At 54.0% G+C, this 22,890-nt stretch overlaps 7 protein-coding genes and 1 non-coding gene across 8 annotated transcripts; 4 read left to right on the top strand and 4 right to left on the bottom strand.

Moving 5' to 3' along the window:
• Positions 1 to 500: 500 nt before the first annotated feature.
• On the bottom strand, positions 501 to 1,838 carry BDP55DRAFT_629322 (mitochondrial ribosomal subunit protein-domain-containing protein; the record flags this gene model as incomplete). Its single annotated transcript, XM_060572005.1, has 3 exons — positions 501 to 803; positions 912 to 1,198; positions 1,307 to 1,838. 3 exons carry the CDS (start codon positions 1,836 to 1,838, stop codon positions 501 to 503), a joined length of 1,122 nt encoding a protein of 373 aa, XP_060432461.1.
• A 3,462-nt stretch (positions 1,839 to 5,300) lies between these two features.
• On the bottom strand, positions 5,301 to 8,279 carry BDP55DRAFT_29669 (uncharacterized protein). Its single transcript, XM_060566588.1, has 3 exons — positions 8,143 to 8,279; positions 8,025 to 8,087; positions 5,301 to 7,966 (listed from the first exon to the last, which is right to left on the bottom strand). The coding sequence occupies exons 1-3, from the start codon at positions 8,170 to 8,172 to the stop codon at positions 5,420 to 5,422; spliced, it is 2,640 nt and encodes an 879-aa protein (XP_060432460.1). The 5' UTR covers positions 8,173 to 8,279; the 3' UTR covers positions 5,301 to 5,419.
• A 1,183-nt stretch (positions 8,280 to 9,462) lies between these two features.
• On the top strand, positions 9,463 to 10,515 carry BDP55DRAFT_692016 (uncharacterized protein; the record flags this gene model as incomplete). Its single annotated transcript, XM_060577058.1, has 1 exon — positions 9,463 to 10,515. The coding sequence occupies one exon, from the start codon at positions 9,463 to 9,465 to the stop codon at positions 10,513 to 10,515; it is 1,053 nt and encodes a 350-aa protein (XP_060432459.1).
• Positions 10,516 to 10,615: 100 nt separating this feature from the next.
• On the top strand, positions 10,616 to 12,024 carry BDP55DRAFT_577639 (glycosyltransferase family 28 domain-containing protein). The gene is made up of 2 exons (XM_060570792.1): positions 10,616 to 11,306; positions 11,418 to 12,024. The coding sequence occupies exons 1-2, from the start codon at positions 10,985 to 10,987 to the stop codon at positions 11,825 to 11,827; spliced, it is 732 nt and encodes a 243-aa protein (XP_060432458.1). The 5' UTR covers positions 10,616 to 10,984; the 3' UTR covers positions 11,828 to 12,024.
• A 1-nt stretch (position 12,025) lies between these two features.
• Positions 12,026 to 14,355, bottom strand: BDP55DRAFT_713067 (WD domain-containing protein). Its single transcript, XM_060578226.1, has 3 exons — positions 13,957 to 14,355; positions 13,720 to 13,897; positions 12,026 to 13,649 (listed from the first exon to the last, which is right to left on the bottom strand). The coding sequence occupies exons 1-3, from the start codon at positions 14,059 to 14,061 to the stop codon at positions 12,112 to 12,114; spliced, it is 1,821 nt and encodes a 606-aa protein (XP_060432457.1). The 5' UTR covers positions 14,062 to 14,355; the 3' UTR covers positions 12,026 to 12,111.
• A 405-nt stretch (positions 14,356 to 14,760) lies between these two features.
• Positions 14,761 to 14,835, top strand: BDP55DRAFT_t107. The gene has a single exon. It is a non-coding gene; the product is annotated as a tRNA-Lys (tRNA).
• Positions 14,836 to 15,908: 1,073 nt separating this feature from the next.
• BDP55DRAFT_29587 (SNF2 family domain-containing protein) lies at positions 15,909 to 19,847 on the bottom strand. Its single transcript, XM_060566582.1, has 3 exons — positions 19,631 to 19,847; positions 19,366 to 19,533; positions 15,909 to 19,290 (listed from the first exon to the last, which is right to left on the bottom strand). The coding sequence occupies exons 1-3, from the start codon at positions 19,712 to 19,714 to the stop codon at positions 16,297 to 16,299; spliced, it is 3,246 nt and encodes a 1,081-aa protein (XP_060432456.1). The 5' UTR covers positions 19,715 to 19,847; the 3' UTR covers positions 15,909 to 16,296.
• An 889-nt stretch (positions 19,848 to 20,736) lies between these two features.
• On the top strand, positions 20,737 to 21,570 carry BDP55DRAFT_726144 (uncharacterized protein; the record flags this gene model as incomplete). Its single annotated transcript, XM_060579103.1, has 1 exon — positions 20,737 to 21,570. The coding sequence occupies one exon, from the start codon at positions 20,737 to 20,739 to the stop codon at positions 21,568 to 21,570; it is 834 nt and encodes a 277-aa protein (XP_060432455.1).
• Between the last annotated feature and the right edge of the window lie 1,320 nt (positions 21,571 to 22,890).

Raw genomic sequence — 22,890 nt, 5'->3', positions numbered from 1 at the left:
CAAAAAGGGGATTGTAACCCTCAACCTTTTCCTGAGCTTACCTATGTGACAAGCTTATACAGACGACCATACATGAAAGAACGGGAGGATGCTGACAGCAATCCATGGTTCACGACCTATCTGACACGACGCCTCGAGCCCTTTCGTCGCCCTTCTAATCAGCCGCATTATCCCACGTTCAAGTCAACAATAGCTAGTTGATGAACGCCTTGACATGTCACCATTAAAAAAACAATGACACAAACATTCTAACGCAAGCCACCGTTGTTTTTGAATTTCTATAATTCCGATCTGGCACGGATGTATACATGGAGATGTTACACGGGCAGGCTCAAGTCCCATAAACGGGACCACGCCGCCTAGTCATACACAAGATTTCTAGTTTCCTCCCACCTAGTCCGATAGATCAGACCTTGGACAGAAAGAAAAACCGAGTCTGTGGCCACTCAAGCCGAGCAGCGGTAGTAGTAGTGGCAGGACTTAACCCCCCTATCTACCCTTTACCGACGGCCGAGACCCTTTTGCTTGTTACCGCCCCGGCCCCGGACAGCCACCATCTCGGCCACCTTACCCCCCGTCTCGGGCGGCGGCGCCGCGAGGAACTGCTCAATCTTCTCCGTGCCGTCGACGACCTGTCCCTCCTCGAGCCTGCCGGCGTCGATCTCGAGCGCCCGCATGCGGAATCCGTCGAGCTCCTTGCGGCGCTCCTCGTTCATGCGCCACTCCTTAGGGAACTTGGGCTTGTTCTTGAAGACGTGGTGCCGCGTGTCGAGGGGAACGTCCTTGAAGTCGTCCTTGGGGTCCTAATGACAGAGAGTTTCCTCGATTAGCCTCTCCTGCTTTGTTCATGACGTGACCAAGTCACATGTTTCATCGGGGCCATGTATGAGAATGACAAAATAATTGCTCACCTTGGCACTGGTAATCAGATCGTCCACCAAGTTGGACAGGTACCGCTTGTTCTGCGCCTGGTGCTCGTACTTCTCCGAGCTCATCTTGATCACGTCCGTCTCCGGGTTGTACCGCGCCCCGACCAGCTTGCGGAGCTTGTCCGCCTGCACGTCGGTGAGCCCCAGGTCCGCCGGCGAGAACTGCACAACCACCTTCTTCTCCGCCGGGTGGTGCTCGCCCATGTACGACGTGTATCGGAAGCGCAGCACCTCGTCCTCCTTGGGCGGCTCAAAAGGTTTGGCGAGCTCTGTTTGAATCCGTAGTCAGCACATCGGCCATTCTGTCCAAAGGTGGAAGGAAGTAAGGGGGGGGCTTCGGATGGGCTGAGAGACACAAGAAGATAATTGCAACGTACTGGACAGCAGCGGCATCTCCCACGCCATGATGCGGTGGTAATGTCTGTACTCGCGAATCTCGTCCAGCTTTCCGTGCGCCTGGGGCATGATGTCGTCCTCTTCAAATTCCTCCAACGTGTTATCAATCGGCGCCGTCGGGTCATCCTCATCGTACCAAAACGAGTTCCTTTGGATGAACGCCCTAGGCGACCTGTTCGGCGTGGGCCTCGGGAGCGGATGCTGCGCATTGTCCCTCGCAATCCGCGCCGCAAGGCCCTTGGCCACCGACATCTGCTGGAACTCGGGTTCGTTCTTCTGGAGCCTCTCGAGCTTTTTCACGTCCTCGGGCTTCAGGCGCGCCACCATCTCCTCGACGGCTTCGTCACGATCTTCGCCGAATCCCGGTGCTCGTTGCGTGGTGCTGGCGGTAAAGGCTCGTCTCTGGGTCTGTTGAGTCGTCGTCGTCGGGCGGGTCGCGGCGATGCGCGGCGTGGTTGGTATCCGACAACTGCTGCGGGCGCAGAGTCGGAATGCTTGCCCTGTTGCTGCCATGTTGGGCGTGGTTTCAGTTTACATTGGCCGAGGGCAATGCTGGTTTTCGTGGAATTGATCGCGCTCTGCTTAGATGGCCAGCTGGGTATTGTCCCCGGAAATTTTTGGATCGAGCTCCAGCCACATCCATATCCTTCAGCCACATTCATGTGGGTCCAAATGCTATCGTCAACGCCACAACCAGTATAAGTCGAAGCCCGTTCACGATAATCATCAGTTGAAGGGAAAGTGCTCGGGGTGTTCGAGTGGGTAATACCACGTCTCCCTGAACATGCTTAACTTTGCTGAAGTGAAAAGGTCTGAGCCTGATTCTGCCTTTTGCTTTTTGCTGCAATTTCTCCCTTGGCTTCCCCGGCCTTCCAAGTGCAGTTTTGAAGTGCGTTCGACGATTAGCCCCCAATCAATTTGTTAGGCGAAATGATCTGAATATACTTCGTAAGAACATCCAACAATGCCAGCAACAGGCTTAATGGAGAGCCCCAATGGGTGAAACTAGGGTATCAAGAGGCAAAATCAACGCATCCTGTCCTTGCTACTGGGAGGAAACAACGCATATCCACCAGTGAGTGTATACTCGGTTTTGGTATTGTTAAAGACAGCCAGTCCTAACCGTCATTTCTACATTCAGAATCCTCTACTTCCTTCGTGGGTAGATCAACATGTCCTGTAGCCTCTGTCGTGTTTGAGAACGTGGAAAACACACTGATAATTGTAATTAAATAGTAAAGTTTCATTATGGTATCATGAACTCCTCGCGTATCAGAACAACGTCAGACCTTCAGATTATCCCTTCAACTGCATAGCGTCACTCAAAACCCGGACGGTCTCCGGTTCATGATCCCAGTGCTAAACTGCTTCGCCTTATCCAACGTGTTCTTCATCCCCAAGAAAGAGGAGCGATGGGCTTTCATATCAGGCCTGCTGCGCAAACGTTAGTTTCGCCACTGCCATTGAATAACTTTATCAATATCGAGAAGACTCACCTTCCATCCTGACCAACCCATTCCTGTTGCTGCTGCTGCTGAGGCGGCGACCCACTCATTTGGCCAAAATACGACTGCTGCGGTTGACTTCCCGCGAGCGGCGGGCTATTCTGCCAGGCGCCCGGCGGCTGGAACGGCAAGTCCGGGAACGGCTGCGTCTTCTGCGGCGGCGTCGTCCCGGGACTGTGCGTCGGCCTGTCAAACGATGACGGGTCATAGGGTGCGTGGTGATCCATCGACATCCGACCAAGGTTAGCCGCGGGAGGCTGCGAAGAAGCGAGGTGCGTCTGGCTGGCGGCGTATCCCGCCCCGCCCTGGTACGCAGGCGCCCCCGGGTACGATGTCGAGTTTTGGTAGGAGGTGCGCTGGTCCATACTCGCCCTGCGGAGCGCGGCTGAAGGTGCTGGTGGTGAGAACTGGCTGTTGGACACGTTTGACGGCGCGGGCGAGGCGTTCTGGGTGTACGAGGCGCCAAACGTCGTGTTGGGCGCCGGCTTCCGTCGGATAGGGGCCTGGCCTGGAGAGAGGAGCGGTTCGCTGGCGGCAGGCAGACTCTCGGCTTGTGTGGCCCACTGCAGCGTCGGTTGCTTGACAAAGGCAGGCTTCGAGTAGGAGTCCATGCGGGTTAGCTGGTCAAACTCGTAGTGGCCCAATTGCTCCTCCATCTGCACCTGCTGGGAATATCTGCGCTGAGAGGGCAATTCCGCAATCGTTGTCGGCGGCATCTCCACTGGCTGCTCCCGGTCCGGTACCTTCTCTGGCCGGGGCGGCGGGGAAGTGAAGCCTTGAAGCAGCGAGACCTGCGTGACGAGGGCAGCCTCGAGCTCTTCGGAAAGCTCTCTCACAGGCCGGTAAGCGCTCTCCTCGGATTCTACATCGTCGACTCTCTTGGCGCTATTGGGGAACGACTCTGTCCGCGGGGTGTCTTCGTCGCTGCCCTTGTCATTGTCTTCGTCAAAGACGTCGCCTCGATCCTCGGGGTTCGTTGGTTGCTTGTCATCTTGACTCTGTGATGACTTTGCGTCCTCGTCATCGTAGTCGAGACCATGGTGTGCGACAGCGGTGCTACGAACAACGTCGATCACGGCCGTGTTACCGTTCTTCATGGCCTTGCTCAAAGCCGCCATCAGTTCAGACACACGGCCAACAAGAACAGCTGTACAGTCCTCGTCATCTCCGTACTGTATGGCTGATTGGAGTGCATTCTCGTTGTCTTCGTTGACGTGGAAGATATCGGCGCCATTGTCCAAGAGGAACTTGACGCTGTCCGCATCTCCCTCTCGGGCAGCCATGATCAAGGCTGTATCAGCTTCCTGGTCAGTCAGGTTGACGTCGGCGCCCGCATCCACAAGAACGCGCAGTGACTCGACTGGGAGGTTGACAACGGCGTAGATCAAGACTGTCGAATTGTCACAACCCCCAAAGACGTTAACTTCAGCCTTGGCTTTGACAAGGAGCTCGAGAATCGCCTGTTCTCCTTTCATAGCAGCGGCGATGATCGGGCAGGTATCTTCTCCAGTGCCGAGGTCAGGGTTGGCGCCACGCTCGAGCAGGAGTGTGACAATTTCCACCTTGCCCGATTCGCAAGCTACCTGGAGTGCCGTTCCTTGTGGGAAGTTCTCGTTCGTGGTGAGATCATTGACGTCAGCTCCTCGGTCGAGAAGCTCTTTAACCACGTCGTAGTGGCCCTCCGCAGCAGCGGCCTGGATAGCCCATCCGTTGGGCGCGTCGACATCGGCACCCCTATCCAGGAGCAACCTGACAATGTCAAGGGTGCCATCGTATGCTGCAGCAGTCAAGGCAGTCCCGTAACTGAACGTTTGTTAGTTTGATTCTCGTAGTGATGCAGTAGGTGAGGTAGCTTACTATTCTCCAGTTGCGTTGGGGTTGACTTTGAAGTCATCAATCAGCAACCTGACTGTTGACTCTTTCTCGAGATCAGTAGCCTCGTACAGACTCTCGTTCAGAGTCTCCGGCCTGATGTTTCCATTGGTGTATTTCCAGACGGCCTCCAATACCTTGTCCTGATGCTCCGCTGTGGTCGCCGCACTAAGGAAAAGATCGTTGCAGTCGAGGCCTCTGCGCTGCTCCAAAAGTATCATGACAATCTCCCAGTTTTCCTCCTCTGCCGCCACCTTCAGCGCAGTCTGGAAGCATTCTTGGGGGTGGGAGTAGGTCAGCAACTTGTTGAATACGTCCACTCTGCCAGAGACAGCAGCCTTAATGAAGGCCTTGTCAAACTCCTTGGCCGGGAGCTTGTCAGCGTACGTTTTCGTGAGATACTCAAACATGGACAGGTCTGCATGGAGACCAGCCAGCGCCAGAGGCGAATCGATGTTGTCGTCCTCGACGGCCAGTGAAACCTGCTTCTCGACGAGTAGCTTGACAGCGTCGGGACTACCGGACGAGATGGCGGCGTTCATGACTGGGCCGACATCACTGGCGATGGCGTTGGCATTTGCGCCCCTCTTGATGAGCTTGTCCATCACTTTGACATGGCCAGCAAATGCCGCCATGTGCAGCGGAGTCTGCTCGCTAATGTCGATACCATCGTCGATACTGGCACCTCTCTTGAGAAGTTCGTCCACGATGTTTGGTCTACCGATGTAGGCGGCGAAATGAAGCTGTCAGGGATGTTAGTAACGAGGCAACAAATGCGAGCTGGCGATGGCTCAAGAATAGGAAGGAACTTCGCCTTACAGGAGTATTGACAAGAGTATCTCTCTTGTTGATCTCGTTCTCATGGCCGTTCTGAATGAGCGCCGAGACAAGCTGCTTGAACCCGACCGCAGCTGCGATGTGCAAAGCAGTCAACTCCTTGGGTTCGAACCCATCGAGGACTTTCGTCATGGACATGTAGACGACGAGCCATCGGTATCGGATCAAAGACTCCGTCTTCCAAAAGTCATCCTCGCTGAGATCCTCCGCAATCTCCAACGTAGCCCTGCTGGCGTGGTGCAGCCAGTGCTTGACGGGGTAAGGCAGCACCTTCTCGGCCAATATTCTCGCCTCTTCAGCCTCGTTGTCGTCTTGCTGGTAGCCGTAGGTGGATTCTTCGTCGTCCCAGTCTGTGTCGCTGTCCGAATCCTCTTGATCAGAATCAGCGGCGGCACTTTCCTGACCACCCGCTTCCGATCCTTCACTCTCCTCGTCCTCGTCCTTGACAGACTGTGTCTCTGCCTCTTCGTTCTCTTCCTGAACCTCCTCGACAGGCTTCTCTTCCTCGGGGAAGTCAAACGCATCCTTGATGTGCGCCAAACACCGGAGCGCAATGATGCCCTGCTGCCATTTACTTTCGTCGTTCGACATGCCCAGAGTCTTCCTGGACGTCTCTTTTTCGAGAAGATGTTCCTTGACGACTCTGTCCATAAAACCGATGGTGTTTTCAGACTTGCCGCTTCTCTTCACCGTCAACAACGGCCTGCACTTTTTCACCAGGTCTTGGAGCTCAATCTTTCCGGCCTCCGTGGCAGGGAACCCTGCCAAGACAACAAGCTCATCCTCAGTGGGCTCTTCAAATGTCAAGACGAGCGTCCGCAGCAGCTCCTTGATCTTGTCAGTCTCCTTTTCGTTCGAGTGGAAAATCTGCGCCCACGCAGCGTCAAGGAGAGCCTTGAGCTCCTGAGGCATACCCTCGAGCATATGCCTAATCTTGAGATCACTTTCTGCGTCAGGAAGCTCCGCGAGCTGCATGCAGGAAAGCTTGATCCATTGACTGTTGGATGCCCTCTTCCCAATCAGACTGCTTGCATAGTATGTGAGCGCCTTGTTGTACTTCTTCGAGCTGCCGAGTTCCTGCACCTTCTCTTGTGCCGACTTGCGCAGCTCCCGCTGAACCTGGTCGCAGTACTTGTCGTCCTCGAGATCGATTAGCTGGATTCCGTCCACCTTTAACGAGTCTTCCACATGATGGACCTCTCTGCTTGTGAGAAACCATCTGGTAGGTACTCGCTTGTCATCCTCGGTCTTGAGTTCTTGCAGCTCGGCGTTGAGAAACCGCATCAACTTGACAGTTGACTCGGCATCTTCAGGCAGAACATGCAGGTTGTTGATGACGAAGTACACTCTGCGGCCAATAAATTCGTCCGTAAGGATATCCTGAAGAGTCTGCCACAGGTTCTCCACCGTGAGGTTCGCCGACGTCTTTGCCGAATCTTCCTTCTTTACAAAGTGCTTCGCATACACAGACAAGGTGGCTTGTTGACCGATGAGCTGTCGCACCAACGACTTGAGCAAGTCTTCGGCAGTCAAAAAGTCTGAAGAGGGGTCGCAGAAGAAGTAGGCAACGAGGGCGGGTCCTCGCCCATGGTTCACCTTTTCGTCGGCCTGTATAATGTTGTCGATGTCCTGGAGGGCCGCCATAGTCGCTCGTGTCTTTCCCCTTCCCTCGGGACCACGGACGTACAGCGCCTGTCCTCTGTGCTTCTGTGTCGCGCCCTCTGAACCATGGTCCTCTTTCAACCATTCCAGGTACGCCTCGGCTTTGGGTATCCAGATTGATGGTGGGAACTGGGGCGTAAGCATCTTGCGCTTCTTTGAAACTTGACCGCCGTTCAGCAACTCCATGACCTTATTGACAACCTCTGGCTCGATGCCACGAGTCGAGTTTAGTCGGTTCTTGGCCACAAGATTGGCGCCATGAATGAGTCTTTTCAGGGGCTCCCTGACAAGCTGATACCGGGAGTCCTTGAAGTCGCTGAACTTTACAAGATCTCGATGGTTGGCCGCGAGACCCATCTCCTCGATTCCAGGTAGGGTCGCCGATTCCCTTGAGACGAAGTCTTGCAGCTTCTTGGGAACAACTGCCTTTGCGATTTTCGACATGGTCGGGCCCAACTTGGTTTGTGTAAAGTCGGTTGGGTGATTCTCATAGAAGCAGAAGAGCTGGACGGCTGGGCTTAGTTTGAGAGCCAACCGCAGGAAGTCGCCTCGGAGTTCGTTCAGACTCTCGTCTCCGGGTGTCATCATTTTGACCAACGCCGACGACTTGGTGTACCCGAGTTGTTCGCCAACATCACCCAGCATGGAGGCTACGGCGGCAACTTGAGCACCGCCAAAGGGCGTTCCGAAGAAGGCACATCCAGCGATGCACTCAAACAGCCTTGGGAAAATTTCCCTATATGCTTCTGCTGCAAGTGTGATAGCCTTGATGTTTGTAAGCCTCGACAATCTGCACCAGTTGATCTCAAGATCGCGTGCTTACCTTTGCAATAACCAAGCCTCCCATGCTGTGCCCAATGAAGACAATTGGGCGATCTCTGATTTTCTACCTTCAGATTAGACCGACTCCATTATTCAAAATTTCCACACAGCCGACCTACCTCACGATTTGCTTGCAATCCTTCCAACATTGATTTGGCAATGTCTCTCAAGAAAGTCTTGACTTTGAGATCCCCAACCCATGCTGATTCATACTGGTACAAGAGGATGCGTGCTTTCGGGAAGTCCCTTGCCAGGCCATCCTTTTTGCTGGCGGATTCAGATGAGCTCTTCGTAACGCCATCATAGATTCCGGTTGCCCAGTTGAACCCGGCTTCCGACTTCCAACTTTCCTCCGGGTGAGCACCTAGCCCAGGCACAAAGACGACACTATCGGGTGTGTTAGACCTTCGTGATACCACAAAACTTCACAACCAAGTAGAACGACAGACGTACTCAACATCAATGGCAGAACCGGTCTCTTTCTGAGGATTGTACAGCTCCCTGAAGCCCTGCTGAACCGTCTGATACGTCGTCTTGGGCTTCGGGGCCCCAGGAGCGCCGTGAGGCACCCTTCTCGTTCCTGTGCGGCGGATAGACATGATGTTGGTGGCCACTCGCTGCGGAAGAAACTTACACAACGAAACGGAACCTGACAAAACGAACAACCGCGACTTCCGAGAAACTGGGGATCAACAAGCTTTGAATACGAGCTGGCAACGGAGCTAGGCACCGGCGTAACTAATAAGCATAGCCTGACAGGGCTGCCGACGTTGGGGTCCAAAATGTTAATAAGCCCCCTTCCCTGCAACTGGGCGGCCCGAAACGACCTTAGCGGTGTCAGCCACCCCCATGCATTGTAATCCTGCGATGCCAACGATCGTCCGACTGCGCCAATAGTGTCTTTCAGCTGAACCAAAACCACCTCTAATTTTGTAGCGCTGTCCCACAGGTAAGCATTTGGTCTCACGCTGCAGTAGCGGGTTCGGGTTCGTCTGTATTCGGAATCTCAGCACGGGTTTGCTTGCTGCAGGCTGGAGGGTTCTAGGCAATCAAGTCATCTTAAAATGACAGGGGACCGCCACTGTTGGAACCCATGGAATCTCGTTGCCTACTCTTTCTACCAGCCGAATCGGGCTTGTTGGAAAGGTTCTTAATCACGCCGTTGGCTATTTCGGGTGGGCTTTTACCACCGTTGGAGTCGTTTCCATTGCGGGCGCTTCTACAAGCAACGAAGGCCTGTCACCAACAGCCCGCTTACCGACAGTGACGGTCTGATAGACTGCGCAGACTGCGCAGACTGCGCCTCGGAGGACCGTGATATCACATCTCTCCAAGATCAGAGAAGAGCGTCGGGACCGAAAATTGTGGGAACAGACAACACCGAAGACCAGCAAAAAGCGAAATTCATCGTCCACATGTCAAGCTTCTTGAGTCGCACCATGGAGAAGTCGTCTGTGCCCTTTACCGTCCGGGTGCTCGATGACGCCGTCAATCCCGCAGTGACAGTGCAGGAGCCAAGAGACTGGAGCGATCTGCTACCGGCAACGAGTCGAACCAAGCACGATCACATCACCGTGCCGCAAGCCGACGACATTGAGTTTTTGGAACGAGAGCTGCTCGTCCGACGACTCAACGACATCCAGGATCTCCTCTGGATCTGCGGCCGTCCAATGCCGCCTCGGCCCCTCCACTACCAGGCGATATCGCGCGATATCCACATCACAGAGAACCCCGAACTTCATCTCGTCTGGGCCAAGAACCGAATCTTTATCAAGCCGATACCCCGGTGGCTGCTGAGCCCAGACTTCTGGGCCGCCAACTTGGCCGAAGCCTCGGACAAACAGTCTGATCCGCGGAAGCAGCAGCTCGTCGCCTGCGCGCTCGGTTTCCTCTTCACTTACACAGCCCTCATCGCATACGAGAGCGACTTCCGCATAGCCGTCGAAAGAGGCCTGGTCCCGGATCGGATGAACTGGTACCAGTGGAAGGCGGTATCGGCCCAGATCGCGCAGAACCATTGTTATGCGTCCGTCAATCCGCGGTACTGGTACGGCGAGCTTCGTCTCAGTCGGCTGAACAAGATTTACCGCATCCGCCTGGGATACCTCCTCCGGGGGTATTCCAAGGTTGTCTCCCACGCCGTGTACGAAGACTTGATCCGGGATAACTTTGCAACATTGGCGGCGATCCTCGGTTATGTTGTCATCGTCCTGACGGCCATGCAGGTCGGCTTAGCCACGGACAGACTTGTTGGCGACAGCGTGTTTCAGAGTGTGAGTTACGGCTTCACAGTCTTTTCGATTCTGGCGCCACTCATCGCTGGCGTATGTATAATTGGCATCGTAGTGGTAATGTTTGTAAGCAGCTGGGTGGTGACCAAGGTGTATGAGAAGAAAAGATTCCAAGAGATGGGTGTCGAGCCATTTTGGAGATTTCCGAAGGCAGATGGTCAATACACGCAGGTAGAGACGAAGCAGCATGGTTCAGAGTAGGAGGACAGGCAGATAGATACCCCATAGACGAATATAGATGAATGCCTCATGATGAAGAGGGGACGCGTGAAGTTGAAGTTGAAGTAGACGTAGGCGGACGATGTGAGCTAGACTTGGTTCTCGTTAGATTAAGCGTGCTGGAGCCCCCAAGTTTCCAGCCAGACGGGAGGCCAAAGACGGGCCCTAGCTTTCTGGCCAGGGCGTCGATCCCTGGAATCCCGTCTTCTTAGGGCCCAGTAGCCGCCGCGAGACCGATCTGCCAGCATGTCCCACAACCAATCGGCTGTGTTACAGCGTTCGAATGTCACCCAACCAGTGCCCGCCCTGTGAAAATGACTTTCCGTGAGAGCTTCAACACAACTTTACAACCACCACTCATCGAGACTATCTCTTCACAAACATAAACCAACTTCACCACGGGGTTGCATCTCCATCCCGCAATCTACGGAGTGTTGTCACAACACACATCATGGCCTCAAAGCCAAACACGCCCCTTGAGCGCCACTGCCTCGTAACAGTTGGCGCAACAGCCCGCTTCACACAGCTCCTGACCGAGGTCCTCTCCAACGCGTTTCTGGACCATGTCACCTCGAACCGCTACACGCACCTCACACTCCAATGCGGCAAAGACTACGCAGATTTCTCCCGCCAGATTCTACCTCCGATTCTGAATCAGTACCCTGGAATCGAAATCACCGCCTTTGACTTTGTCGACGATTTGACTACCGAGATGATCAAATGTCGAGCGCAGGCGGGCATGCGGGAGGCTGGTGTGGTCATCTGTCATGCAGGTAAGCCAGAGCCATCCATCACTCATATTCAAGTCAAGCTGTTCGATTTCTATGGTCGGCATATAAATATATGTGTGTGTGTATGTGTAAGCTGATTTAAGGAATCCCCAGGCACGGGAACCATCCTTGACGGAATGCGCGTCAGCGTGCCCCTCATCGTGGTCCCCAACCCAACCCTCAAAGACAACCACCAGGTCGAGCTCGCCGAAGAGATCCAGCGCCAGGGCTACGGGATCTGGGGCCGCCTCGGCGACATTGCGTGGGCCCTGGAGCAGCTGGTACTACAGCTCGATAAGACGGAGCAGCAGTACCGGCCTCACCACATTGCCACGACGGGAGTGGACCCCGTGGATGTGGATGTTTGGCAGGTCAGCAGCGCGCTTATGAACCGCTACTCTGACGAAACTGGTCCTGCTGCGGCGGCGGCGCCCAAGAGGTCCCAAGTGAGTGACGGTGGCGGCGGCAGCGGTGCTGGAGAGGAGGTTCAGCGGGAGGAGGTGGCGCAGATGACGATGGGCTAGGAGTCTTATCGATATTGGAAGCCCTTTGAGTTCCCTGAAAATCCATCGTTGGACAAGATTGAGGAAGAAATGACCATGACGAATACTCTTTGAGGTTGTGGGAAAGAGAAAGGTCGAACTAGAGTGCATAGAATGGGCACTGGGGCAACGAGCCTGCTCCTTAGACATGAGAGATACCCCCCAAATTTGAACGGCGTTCATCGTCGAGATAACATCATGTCGCTTTTCATTCATTCATCCATCACCTATTGAAAACATCTACAAAATTGTTCGTCAGGACAGAGTTATTGCAGTCCAGCCACGGTCCAAACTTTGATCGCGGCATCGCCTCCGGCACTCGCAATCTTGCTACCACCCTCAACCCACGCAACGCCGTTGACACCATCCTTGTGAGCGTTGAGAGCCTTGACACGGCTTCCAGGCTTAGCCAAACTCCACACGCACACGTTGGTATCCAGAGCTCCAGAGACGGCGTGCGTCGCCGCGTCGTTCCAGCTGATGCACGTAACCCTCGCCGTGTGTGCAGACCAACGGTCCGTTGCAACCTCCCAGTCGGCAGTCTTGTAGGCGACAATCTTGCCGATCTGGTTGCCTGCGGCGAGGTACTGGCCGTCCTTGGAGAACGACAAGCAGGAAATCAAAGCCGTCGACTTGTCAACCGACTTCGTCTCCGAGAGCTTGCCTGACCCATCCGCAGTGTAGATCTTGACCGAGTTGCCTGATCCGACAACCACTGTCGAGCCGTAGGCGGCCACAGCACCAGGAGTAAACCCGAGGCGGTTTTCGGAGAGGAGCTGGCCCTTCTGGTAGACATCAACACCCTCGATGGTGGCAACGTACACCTTTCCATCCGTGGCCGCCACGCCCTTGGGTTGGGCAGCAAGCTTGAGGGCCTCGCCCGCGAAGGTGTTGGCTGACTCGTCTACTATCCGCAGGTGATCGTCCCATCCGACACTGTACGTCTGTCCCGCCTCGGCGCTGAATTGGGTCACCTGATTTGTGTGCGCTTGTCCGTCAACCACCGAGCCAGTGCCGGTGGCGACATCCCACTGGCAGACGCGTCCGTCGAAGCTACCACTCCAAAGCGTCTGGCCCTTACCGTCAGACGAAGCGCCCAAAGCCGTGATGCTCTTGTTGTGGCCCTGAACGATCTTGCTAGGTTTGTCACTACCCTCGTTCAGGTAGATCAAATCACCGTTCAGGTTCAAGCTGATGATCAAGCCGTCCGTCCTGCCGTGGGGGAAGACAACGCCAACTTGCTGGTCGCCGATGCTGACACCGTCCCCAAACTTCCATGTCTGTGTAGCCTTGCCTGACTCCACATCCCAGAGCTTGACGGACTGGTCCGCGCTCGCAGTAACGAACTTGGTGCCATCCTGAGACCATGAAACGGCAAAAATGCTGCCAGTGTGTTCTCCCTCGCCAATGGACTTCGTAGGCTCGCCCGTCTTTCCATCATAGAGCTGAATGCGTCTGTCAGCGCCGACTGTTACGAGCTGGCTGCCATCAGGCGAGAAGGCCGTTCCAAAGATGAAGCCCTTGTGGGCGTTGGCGTTCTTCGAGTTGAACTTGAAGGGCGCGCCGTGCAGGAAGCACAGGGAGCTATCATCAGAGACGGTCGCTGCCCGCAGTGGACGCTGTTGCCGCACTGCGACTGAGTTGACGACCTTGGAGTGACCACTGATCTCTCCGACCGAGTTGCCACTGTCGGCCGTGATGCAGTGGCCGAAGCGCTCCTTGCCGTCGCCCACAGCGATGATGCGCTGGGAGTCGCCGTCCCAGCCGATGTCGTTGATGCGCCCGGAGATGATGTGGTATTCGCCTAGCAACGTAATCAGTACCGACCAAGAAAGATAGCCAACTGCGGTGTGAAGGTATCATGCCGTACGTACCCTTTGTGTTCTCGGCCTCAACAGCGTCCCAGACTCTCACGGATCCAGACACATCTCCACTGGCGACGTAGAAGCCGCTGGGAGAGAACCGGGCGACGCTCGTTGCAGCTGTGTGGCCGGTGTATTGCTTGCAGATAGAAGGGTTATCGATGGATCGAAGGAAGATGGATTTGCCGGCCTGCGCGAATGCATTGTTAGCTGAGGCATTGTTCGTCGAGAGGTGCAAATGGGACTAACAGCGTAGGCAATGCGCTCTCCTTTGTTGTCTGTGGAGAGCTGTGTCGGCTGGCCACGCTGAGTAGCGGGCGAAGCAGCCAAGATCTTGTCGATGGTGACAGACATGATGTGTGAACTTCAAACACGCTGGTATGCAATGCGAATAGAAGTCCCTAAAGCTCCGAGCAAAGATGATGAAACAATCAAGAGTCTTGGAGAGTGCTATGTTGCGTCGGGGTTCAGCTTTCTAGCCAGGCACCACAATGGCGGTCGACAGTACCGAGTGGGAACCTGGACCTGGAGCTGGGATGTCGATCCGGGATGGAGGGGCAGTGCTAGTGCTATTGTTGCTACTGCGGGGCAGGAATGACGTTCCAGGTCCCTCTTACGCCAGCTAACCACTCGCAGACTGACGCGGCTGTGGTCTGGGGATGCTCTAGACATTCTGCAAGTATTGCAACTGCCTAGAATCACTCACGACAAGTCAAGCAATAGGCACTAATATCGATCTGAGCTGATGCATATGGTTGATCATTTGCGTATACCTCACGGGATGCGTACTAACACGTTGTGTGGCACATCAGGCTTCCAACCATCTGTGACAGAACCCCAAAGATCGTGTGTACAACCTCAAATAAACCGACTTCAGTTTCTCTTAACGATGTTATGCAAAGACGTTCTTTCATCTCGTTGATCAGTGAGGAAGAGCCCATACAGCTGCTCACTTGGCGTGGGTCGGGAACAAGTGTGGTGCATATTTGCACCCCACATGCGTGAAGGGTATATAGTGAGCCAAGTGGCTTCGAATATTCAACAAAAGTCGTCGCTTTCCTAGCTCAATTTGGTCAGAGCGTCCGACTTTTAATCGGAAGGCTGTGGGTTCGAGTCCCACGGATCGCGTCTATTCTTTTTTTGTTCTTCTGACAAAGGCAACCAACAACGCCTAAGGATTGTGAACATTTTTGCCGTTGAATTCTACGAAATATGGAAGACCAGTCAGTAACACGCATGAAATCACATAAACCCCATAGCAATACAAATGTTTCACTTTCATTTTGGCCCAACGCCCGAATACTGCCTCACCCATCTAGGTGCAGGGAAAAAGTAGTTCCGGAAAGTAGCAGTCTTGACGATATTCACACCAGCCATGGCCAATTTTAATGTCCCCGAATTCCAATTGTTGGCCATCATATTAAACAGTAATGCAAACATGGCCGTTTCAAGTATATCCGCCCTCTGATAAAAGGTGATAGATCAGGCAAAATTTTCTTCAAAAACCCAGCTCTGACCGCACTGCGACGAGCACTGGCGCTCATGCTCGAAACAATGAAGAAGAGCCACGAGCCCAAAGACATCCACTGACTCCTCCTCCTATCTCCCTCTCAAGTCTACCAGCCTCTGCCGCAAAGTACGTCGTTCGAAGTCCACGACGGCCTTCACCAGAGCCCACCGTAACGCTTTGCCCGCCTTTGGCTTGCCACTTGGCCTGCAGAAGTCTTCTGCACCCCCCAAGTAACTCTCCGCGCTGACAGCGTTGAATGATACGATGTCGTGATGACGGGCGCCCGGGCCTAGCAGCTTTCATCCGCGATGACGGCGGGGAGGGTTCATGATAAATAAAAAATCGTCGTGGATGCTGGTACTTAGATGCTGGATCGGGTGTTAGCTTGGATACGGTGAACTGAGACTGGTGACATCTTGGACCGTCGAGGGACGACGCGGGGCTAAAGGGATACAGCAGGAAAATCGGCCATAGGGGAGAAGAGGACGACACTGATGAAGAAAGCCATTATCTGAACAAGGATTAGATCTGCCCTGTAACTAAAGGGTGTGGGCTCCAAGGAGCCGGAAAGTCTACAGTGACGATACCTGAAAAAAGGGTAGGTCATGCGGCCCTGCTTAGCTGATATCGTACCAGAGCCATTGCTCCCTCTAGTTCATACATCTCATTGTTGGAAAAAGGTTATCTTTGATTTCATTTTATTCTCGTCTTGTTCGGACTAATGATGCCCAACACTAGACGGCATGTTTCCCTCTACTGCGAAAGTCATACAAAGAGGGTTCCTTACCACATAACTGACCAAATGTTATGCCTGACCAAACGCCTCCATCTATCGTAGCCACTGCCATAAAAAGCCATTATCCCCAACCCAAAGACTAATTTTGAACTTGCTCATGTAGCCTCCCTCGCCCGCCTCTATTTCTTCTTGCCCTTGGTTTTGCTCTTGGCGTTGGTGGCAGACTTGTTCGAGGCGACACTTGATGCTCTCGAGGGCGCAGCGGATGTGTTCTTGCTTCCAACCTCCGACTTGACGTTGTCGAGCGCCTTATTCTGCATGTCTGGTTAGCCGAATTCACTCATTAGTCCAGTCTAGCGCTCACCTTGACGCCGTTCTTGGTCTTCTTCTTCGAAGGGGCCATGCCGAGAATACTATCCTCGTCATTCTCCTCATCCTCGGCCTCTCTCTTGAGCTTGCCGTTGACGCCATTGGCAGCCTTGGTCGGGTGAACATCCTCAAACTCCTTGACAATGGTGGTGAGCAGGGTGGTGCAGCGACGGCTCAGCTCGACCGGTGTCCTGCTAAGGAAGAACCAGTCGAATCGGAACAAAGGGCTCTCCGCAATGTCGTCGCGCATCTTCTCGTACAGTCCAGCAGAGTCGATGCCGTACTTATCGAGGAGGACCAGCAGGAATCGATCTTCCTCCTCGGTGTATACCTTCTTGTTCGTGGTAGAGACGGAGTAGTTGATCTTAAGCTGCTGCAGGGGAACGCGGTATTGCGACATCTTCTTGCGGAGCAGCTTCCTCTGATGCTCAATCTTGCGCATACGCTCCTCGCCGTCTTCAATCACCTTGATATACTTGTTGTAGTCGGCAATCTCCGTGTACCGCTGCCAGAAAACCTTGGCATACTGCTTGACTTCAGATGCAGTCTTGTTGTCAATGTCTTCGGCAATGTTCGCGTAGTCGTTGCGACCATAGCGGCCCGAGGCGTTGATGAATTGTTGGAAGTCACGTCTGTTCCACTCTCCGAAACCTTGCTGCGACAAACGCTGCTTCTCTTCCAGCTCCTCCTCGTTGAGAGGGGTAGCCTCGTCGATCTCCTGTTGATCCAAGGCTCGCTCCGCCTCGCGCTCGTCAAGGTTTTCGTCGTCACCGTCAGACAGCGGCACCTTGTACCCAATCTCCTTGCGGTAGTAAGCAGTCTCTCGGTCCTGAAGGTCGCGCAATCTTGGCGGGTAGAATTGATAGTCGTGGACAGGCACTTGCTTCGGAGCTCTGGGTGCCTTCGGCTTTGTGTCCTTCTCCTTCGGAGGGTACATGGCCTGTCGGAAATACTTGTCCATGGAATAGGACTGCTCCTTTCGCTCACGCTTGGCGGGATTGATCCAGTTCATGCCAATTTCCTTCTTGTTCGTCTTGAAATCTTCACCATTCCAGGTGTAGGCAGACTCGGATGTGAAGTTCTGCAAGTCGTCGATTCCAAGCTTCTCGTACTTGGCATTTAGCTCCTTTGTTCTTGATTCACCAGAAGAAAGAATCTTGTCAATATCGTCGTCGTCCAAATCGGTACCCTTGGAAGCCAGCGTGCCACCGGCACTCTTGCTCTGGAACACCTTCTCGGCGCCATGCTGAATCATGGAGAGAAGCTCATCTTTGTTGTTGGCAGCCTTTGCTGCGACTTGAGCGCGGCCTTGCTGGATGACCAGCTGGTCGAGACGCAGCTTCTGCGCCGCTCTCTCCAGAACCTTTTCTTCGATGGCATTGTCCGTCACAAAACGGTACACCACGACTTGCTTGGTCTGACCGATACGATGAGCTCGATCCATGGCCTGCAAATCGGCCTGAGGGTTCCAATCGCTGTCGTAGAGAACGACAATATCAGCAGTGGTGAGATTGATACCCAAGCCACCAGCTCTGGTCGTAAGCAGGAAGATAAACTTCTCAGAACCGGGCTTGTTGTACTCGTCAATGGCAGCGATACGATCCTCGTGAGCTGTTCCGCCGTCAATACGGCAGTACTTATACTCTCTGAATACACAGTAGTCCTCAAGGATATCCAAGAGACGACTCATCTGTGAGAAGATGAGAACTCTGCTTCCCTGCTTCTGCATTCTGGCCAGGAGCTTGTCGAGAACAGCCATCTTTCCAGCGTTGTAAACAAGATGCTCATCAGTGGTGTAGGGCGGTCCCGGCTCAGCACCCTCAAACAGGTAAGGGTGGTTACAGCACTTGCGCAGCTGCATCACAATGTTGAGCAGTCTGGTCTTCGACTCCCGCTTGCCGTTGGCGCCGTTGACAGCGTCAATGTCCTTCTCGAGAATCTTCTGATACCACTTGATCTGCATGTCTGACATGCCAAGGTAGACGTTGACCTCCTTCTTCGGCAGCAAGCTCTTCTCCACGTCGGCCTTGACACGTCGAAGCAGGAATGGTCTGAGAACACGATGAAGCTGCTGAACGACGGTGTCCTGGTCCTGTTCTCGGCCGGAGAACCACTGGTCGAAAGCCTCGGAGTCGCCGAAGACGTCGGGCAACAAGAAGTTGAGCAGAGCCCACAACTCGTGCAGGTTGTTCTGAAGAGGTGTACCGGTAATGAGGAGTCGGTTTCGGGAGTTGAAGAGACGGATGACCTGCGCCAAAGACGATTCTTCATTCTTGATACGATGCGCCTCGTCGATGATGATGTACTCCCATGCAAACTTCTTCAGGTGATTCTTCTCACGCAGAACCATCTCGTAACTCGTGATACAGACATCAAAGTCCTCGTTGACCAGACGATCATTGATGAGCGCCTGGCGCTCGTCCTTAGCACCCTGAAGCACCAGCACGTTGACCTCAGGAGTCCACCTCTCGAATTCTCGCTTCCAGTTATCCAGAGTCGATTTGGGTACTATGACAATGTGCGGTCCGGTAATGTCCATGATGTGTCTGAGGTAGCCCAGGAAGGAAATTGTTTGCAGAGTCTTTCCGAGACCCATCTCGTCGGCGAGGATACCAGAGATACCATTCTCATGAAGAGAGATAAGCCAGTTGAGACCAGCAATCTGGTAGTCTCTCATCTGACCTTGAACGAAAGCGGGCGAGTCGCGGAAAACCGTCTCGGCGGAACCACCGTGCTTCTCGTCACGGAGCAGTTCTGCATCCTCCTCAGCTTCGGTCCGGCGTACTCGCTCGTTACTGGCGCCACCTTGGCGGGAGCCCTTCTTCTTGGATTTTGATGCCTCGGCGTTTTGTCGATCGATCTCGGTCATGATTTCGCGAATCTTGGGGTTGGGGTTCGTCTCGATGAAGTGACGGAAAAGGTCCGTAAGACCCAACAAGTATCGGAATCGGCGGATACTGTCTTCTTCCTATTTTCAAACGTGAATTAGCACATGTAGAATGGTTGAGAGCTCATTAGATTAAATAGCTTGCGCCTTTCATACCTTTGACTCGCCCAGTCTGTCGTGCTTCTTGCCAAAGATGCTGCGACGCAGCTGATTGGCCTCAGATCGCTTTCTACGACCATCTCCGAGGGGCTCTCCGACGACACTGCTAGCAGTGGTATTCGCATTGGTGTCTGAGTCGGTGTAGTCGGGTGTCTCATCGACTTCCTGTCTGCACGTCAGCAAAAGGGCCAGAGTATTCAATCGCAATGTGAGCTCCATGGGGAGCACACTGACGCGATAATCCATGGTGGCAAGAACTTACCATCTCTTCCACAGGATGGGCATCCGCAGCGTCAGACATTGACGCGTCGGTGTCAACCGCGGCAGCTCGAGATCGAGGAGCCATCTTGACGGCTGTAAATCACTTTACGCGACTTACACGCGTTTCTTGAAGATTCGACAGCGCGCTCCAGAAGGGTCGGTGTAGTACAAATATTCGGAGTCGTTTTGAAGTGCAACCGATCGCGGAGCATTCAGAAAAATGGACGAATGCTTTGTTGCTGCGCGAGTGTGAACGGTCCGTAGATGTTTTTTAGAGATGATGGAAGGAAAGGTGGGATCCCTCTAGTGTAGAAGACAATTTCCAAACAGGACTAGCGCGTTTTCGCCGTGTCAATTCCCGATCAGTGCAGCAGCACCGGTACGTTTAGCGCCGCCCGAGCTCGGTTCCGGAAGAAGGCAGCCTCCGAACCCTTCACATCCCGAGTCGTCTCGGGCGCTCCAAGCCCAGCCAGGGGTACGGCAATGGATGGGAATTTGGGAAAGTGTCGGAGGATCCACCGCCCGCTCCAAGATTGGGTCAGCCGGCCAAGACTAGGTACGAAGAACGAAGTACCTACTGCGTAGTGGTAGCGCACTGGCCATGGGTGGAGGAGATAACGTCAAAGCCACCTAAGATCCAAGGTAAATTGGGGCCTGTTAAGCTACTGTTGGCTGTCGGTTAGCACCGTTGTCCAGTGTCATGTGCTCTGCGGCGAAGACAGAGCTGACCTCAGTGCTTCATTTCGCCGTCAATCAACTGCATCTTCTCATCATAGCCTGTCCTGCTTGACTATCTCCATCACCAAGTCCTCGGCATTTCCTTCTCTCACTCTTTGCGGTCCAAGGGAGACCGTCCGAACAACCTCGCTACCTACGTAGTGCACCTGCACTCGAGGACTACCACCACCACATCACACCTTATCGCCACACACTTAACTTCGCTGGGGACCCCGTTTGGACCCCACTCCGGCATCAACTGCAAGATTTGTTTACCCGACAACCTCAACTACCTTACATTTCACCGCTAGAGGTGCGGGACTCATCTTTCCCTCCCTTCGACTCGGTACTGATTCTTTTCAACGATTCAGTCGTTGGCAATACGACATCATGGACTCCATGAGAAGTTTGAACACCTCCCTCCCGGGCGCCTCCGCGGCCGCCAAGCAGCCGACGCAAAATGACTCCCCCGAGCAACTCATCGACGCCTTCAAGGCCGCCGCGCTTTCTGTCACGAAACTCTACAAGACTTCTGCGGCCGCCCAATCCAAGGCTCGCATGGACGGCTACCAAGACTGTCTCGATGACCTGCTATCATTCCTCGACAATGAGAGAATCGGGCTGGGTGACGGCGACGGCTGGAGGATTCGAAGCTGGGCGACCGAGAGGCTGGATGGTGCTAGAGATACAGGCTCTCAGAACGCCGAGAGCGACGACGAGGCGGACAAGACCGAGACCGCGTCTTCTTTGGAGCTGAATAGGACGAGCAGCGGCACACAACTCGCGTCCCTGCGAGGGGAGAGCCAGCTGAGGACGGACTCTGCGCCCCCTAGCATCCCGCAGCCCGTCCATGAGGAGGAGGAGGAGGAAGAGGGACCTGAACCCGTATCAGTCACTGTGCCGACGGCAGACTCCTTCACCTTCCAGTCATCTCACCCCTGGCCGCCTCAAGCGCATCAACAAGACGCCTACCTGAACCTTGCGAACCTGGACCTCTCAGACTCTCGGACACACGACGCATCATCAACAAACACAAATCCCGCAACGCGCACAGCGAGACCACGACACCCCGCCAACATGCCCCGCTCAGCATCAAGACAAGGAAGCAACCTCGGTCGCGGCGCGGGTTCGAAACGCAAGATCAACTTTGCAGAGATATTCGACCTCAGCAGTATAGACAAGAACATGTTTGGCGGCGGACCAAAGCGTAGCAGGCACACATAGTGCATTTGCCCGACTAGCATTCCACGACTTTCTTCACTTTCGACAGCGGTTCAACTTCGGGGACTCAAGACACCGTCTCTGTTCCCTGGGGTTTTCTGTTTAACGGTTACACGGACACCATTATTGTCTTGACGACGGGATTGAGCGAGCATCGAGGGGGCGGCCAGGCATATCGGAAGGGAAGAAACTCCGCACGCAAAGCATAGAGTGTGCGTGTTCACGAGAGGCGTTGGTTTTCCGTTTTGTTTCTTGTCTTTTACAACGAAAGGTGCATGGGGGGCGGTGTTCGGTTTTTTGGGACTGTTTTCGCGATGATGCCAAATGAAAGGGACGGCTAGCTAGTCTCACGAACCCCATAGCTACACATATCATCCATACTTATCTGTTCCCCCGTCACTTGGTGGCGGTTCCATGTCGACGACCTCTTTTGGAAGATAAAAGGGGTCGGCTGCCATCAACACGGGGGTAATCATAAAGACATATATTTCTCTTGTCGCTCAACATATTCCAGGTCTCTCAATATGTCTCTGTGTGTCTGCTGTCCTCTGTCGGAATGACGCTCATCGTTCTCGCATTGTGGTGGACAAATTGCCCAAATAAAGTTTCGAGTTTCAGGGTTTCAACATAGGTTCCCCTTTAGTTCGGCCTGTTCTTCTGATGTGCATTATCGTCGTACATTCAAACATGTTTCAACACACACACGCACACACGTACATCCCGTCGGTCGCAGGATGGTGCCACTCGGGCTTCGTCCCAACTTTTCCGAGTGAGATGGTGCCCGTCTCGTCCAAACACCCGCGCGGACCGGCGGGGTGCCCAGGTCTCTGTCTCTGTCCCTGGCCAGTCCAGTGTCCAGCGGCAAAAAAAAAAAGTCCCTCAACAGCGAATGCGCTAGTACCGTAATCCAATATGTGTAAAGAGTCATCGCCCCCACATTCTTTAGAACGTGCCAGAGACTTTCATACCCGTACGGATAGCTTCGGTGCTTTCTAGCATAACTGCTTTGGCAGGGTCTACAGACATGCAATGCCCTATAGAACGTAAGAATACTTATCTGAGCAATAGAAAGCAAAAAATGCAAACCGTTAGATCTCAAAACTATGTCTTTCTATGCCCGTTCGACTTAGGCCGGATACCTGGACTGGCAGTCGGAAGCCAGCCACGTGAATACAGCGACCCCTGGTTAGCCGCCCGTCACCCTGTTGACGGGCACGACAGGGGAGAAAAGGCCCACTACTGACCTACTATGAATCGCTCGACAGAAACCGACAGAAACCCCTTCCAGAACCCCCACCACGCGGGGGAACCCCCCCACACTGA

The sequence above is a fragment of the Colletotrichum godetiae genome, assembly GCF_030913485.1.
Source record: "Colletotrichum godetiae strain CBS 193.32 chromosome Unknown BDP55scaffold_10, whole genome shotgun sequence".
Classification (NCBI taxonomy): Eukaryota; Fungi; Ascomycota; class Sordariomycetes; order Glomerellales; family Glomerellaceae; genus Colletotrichum; species Colletotrichum godetiae.
Note: the sequence above shows the minus strand (reverse complement) of the source record. Positions and strands in the feature narration are given on the sequence as shown.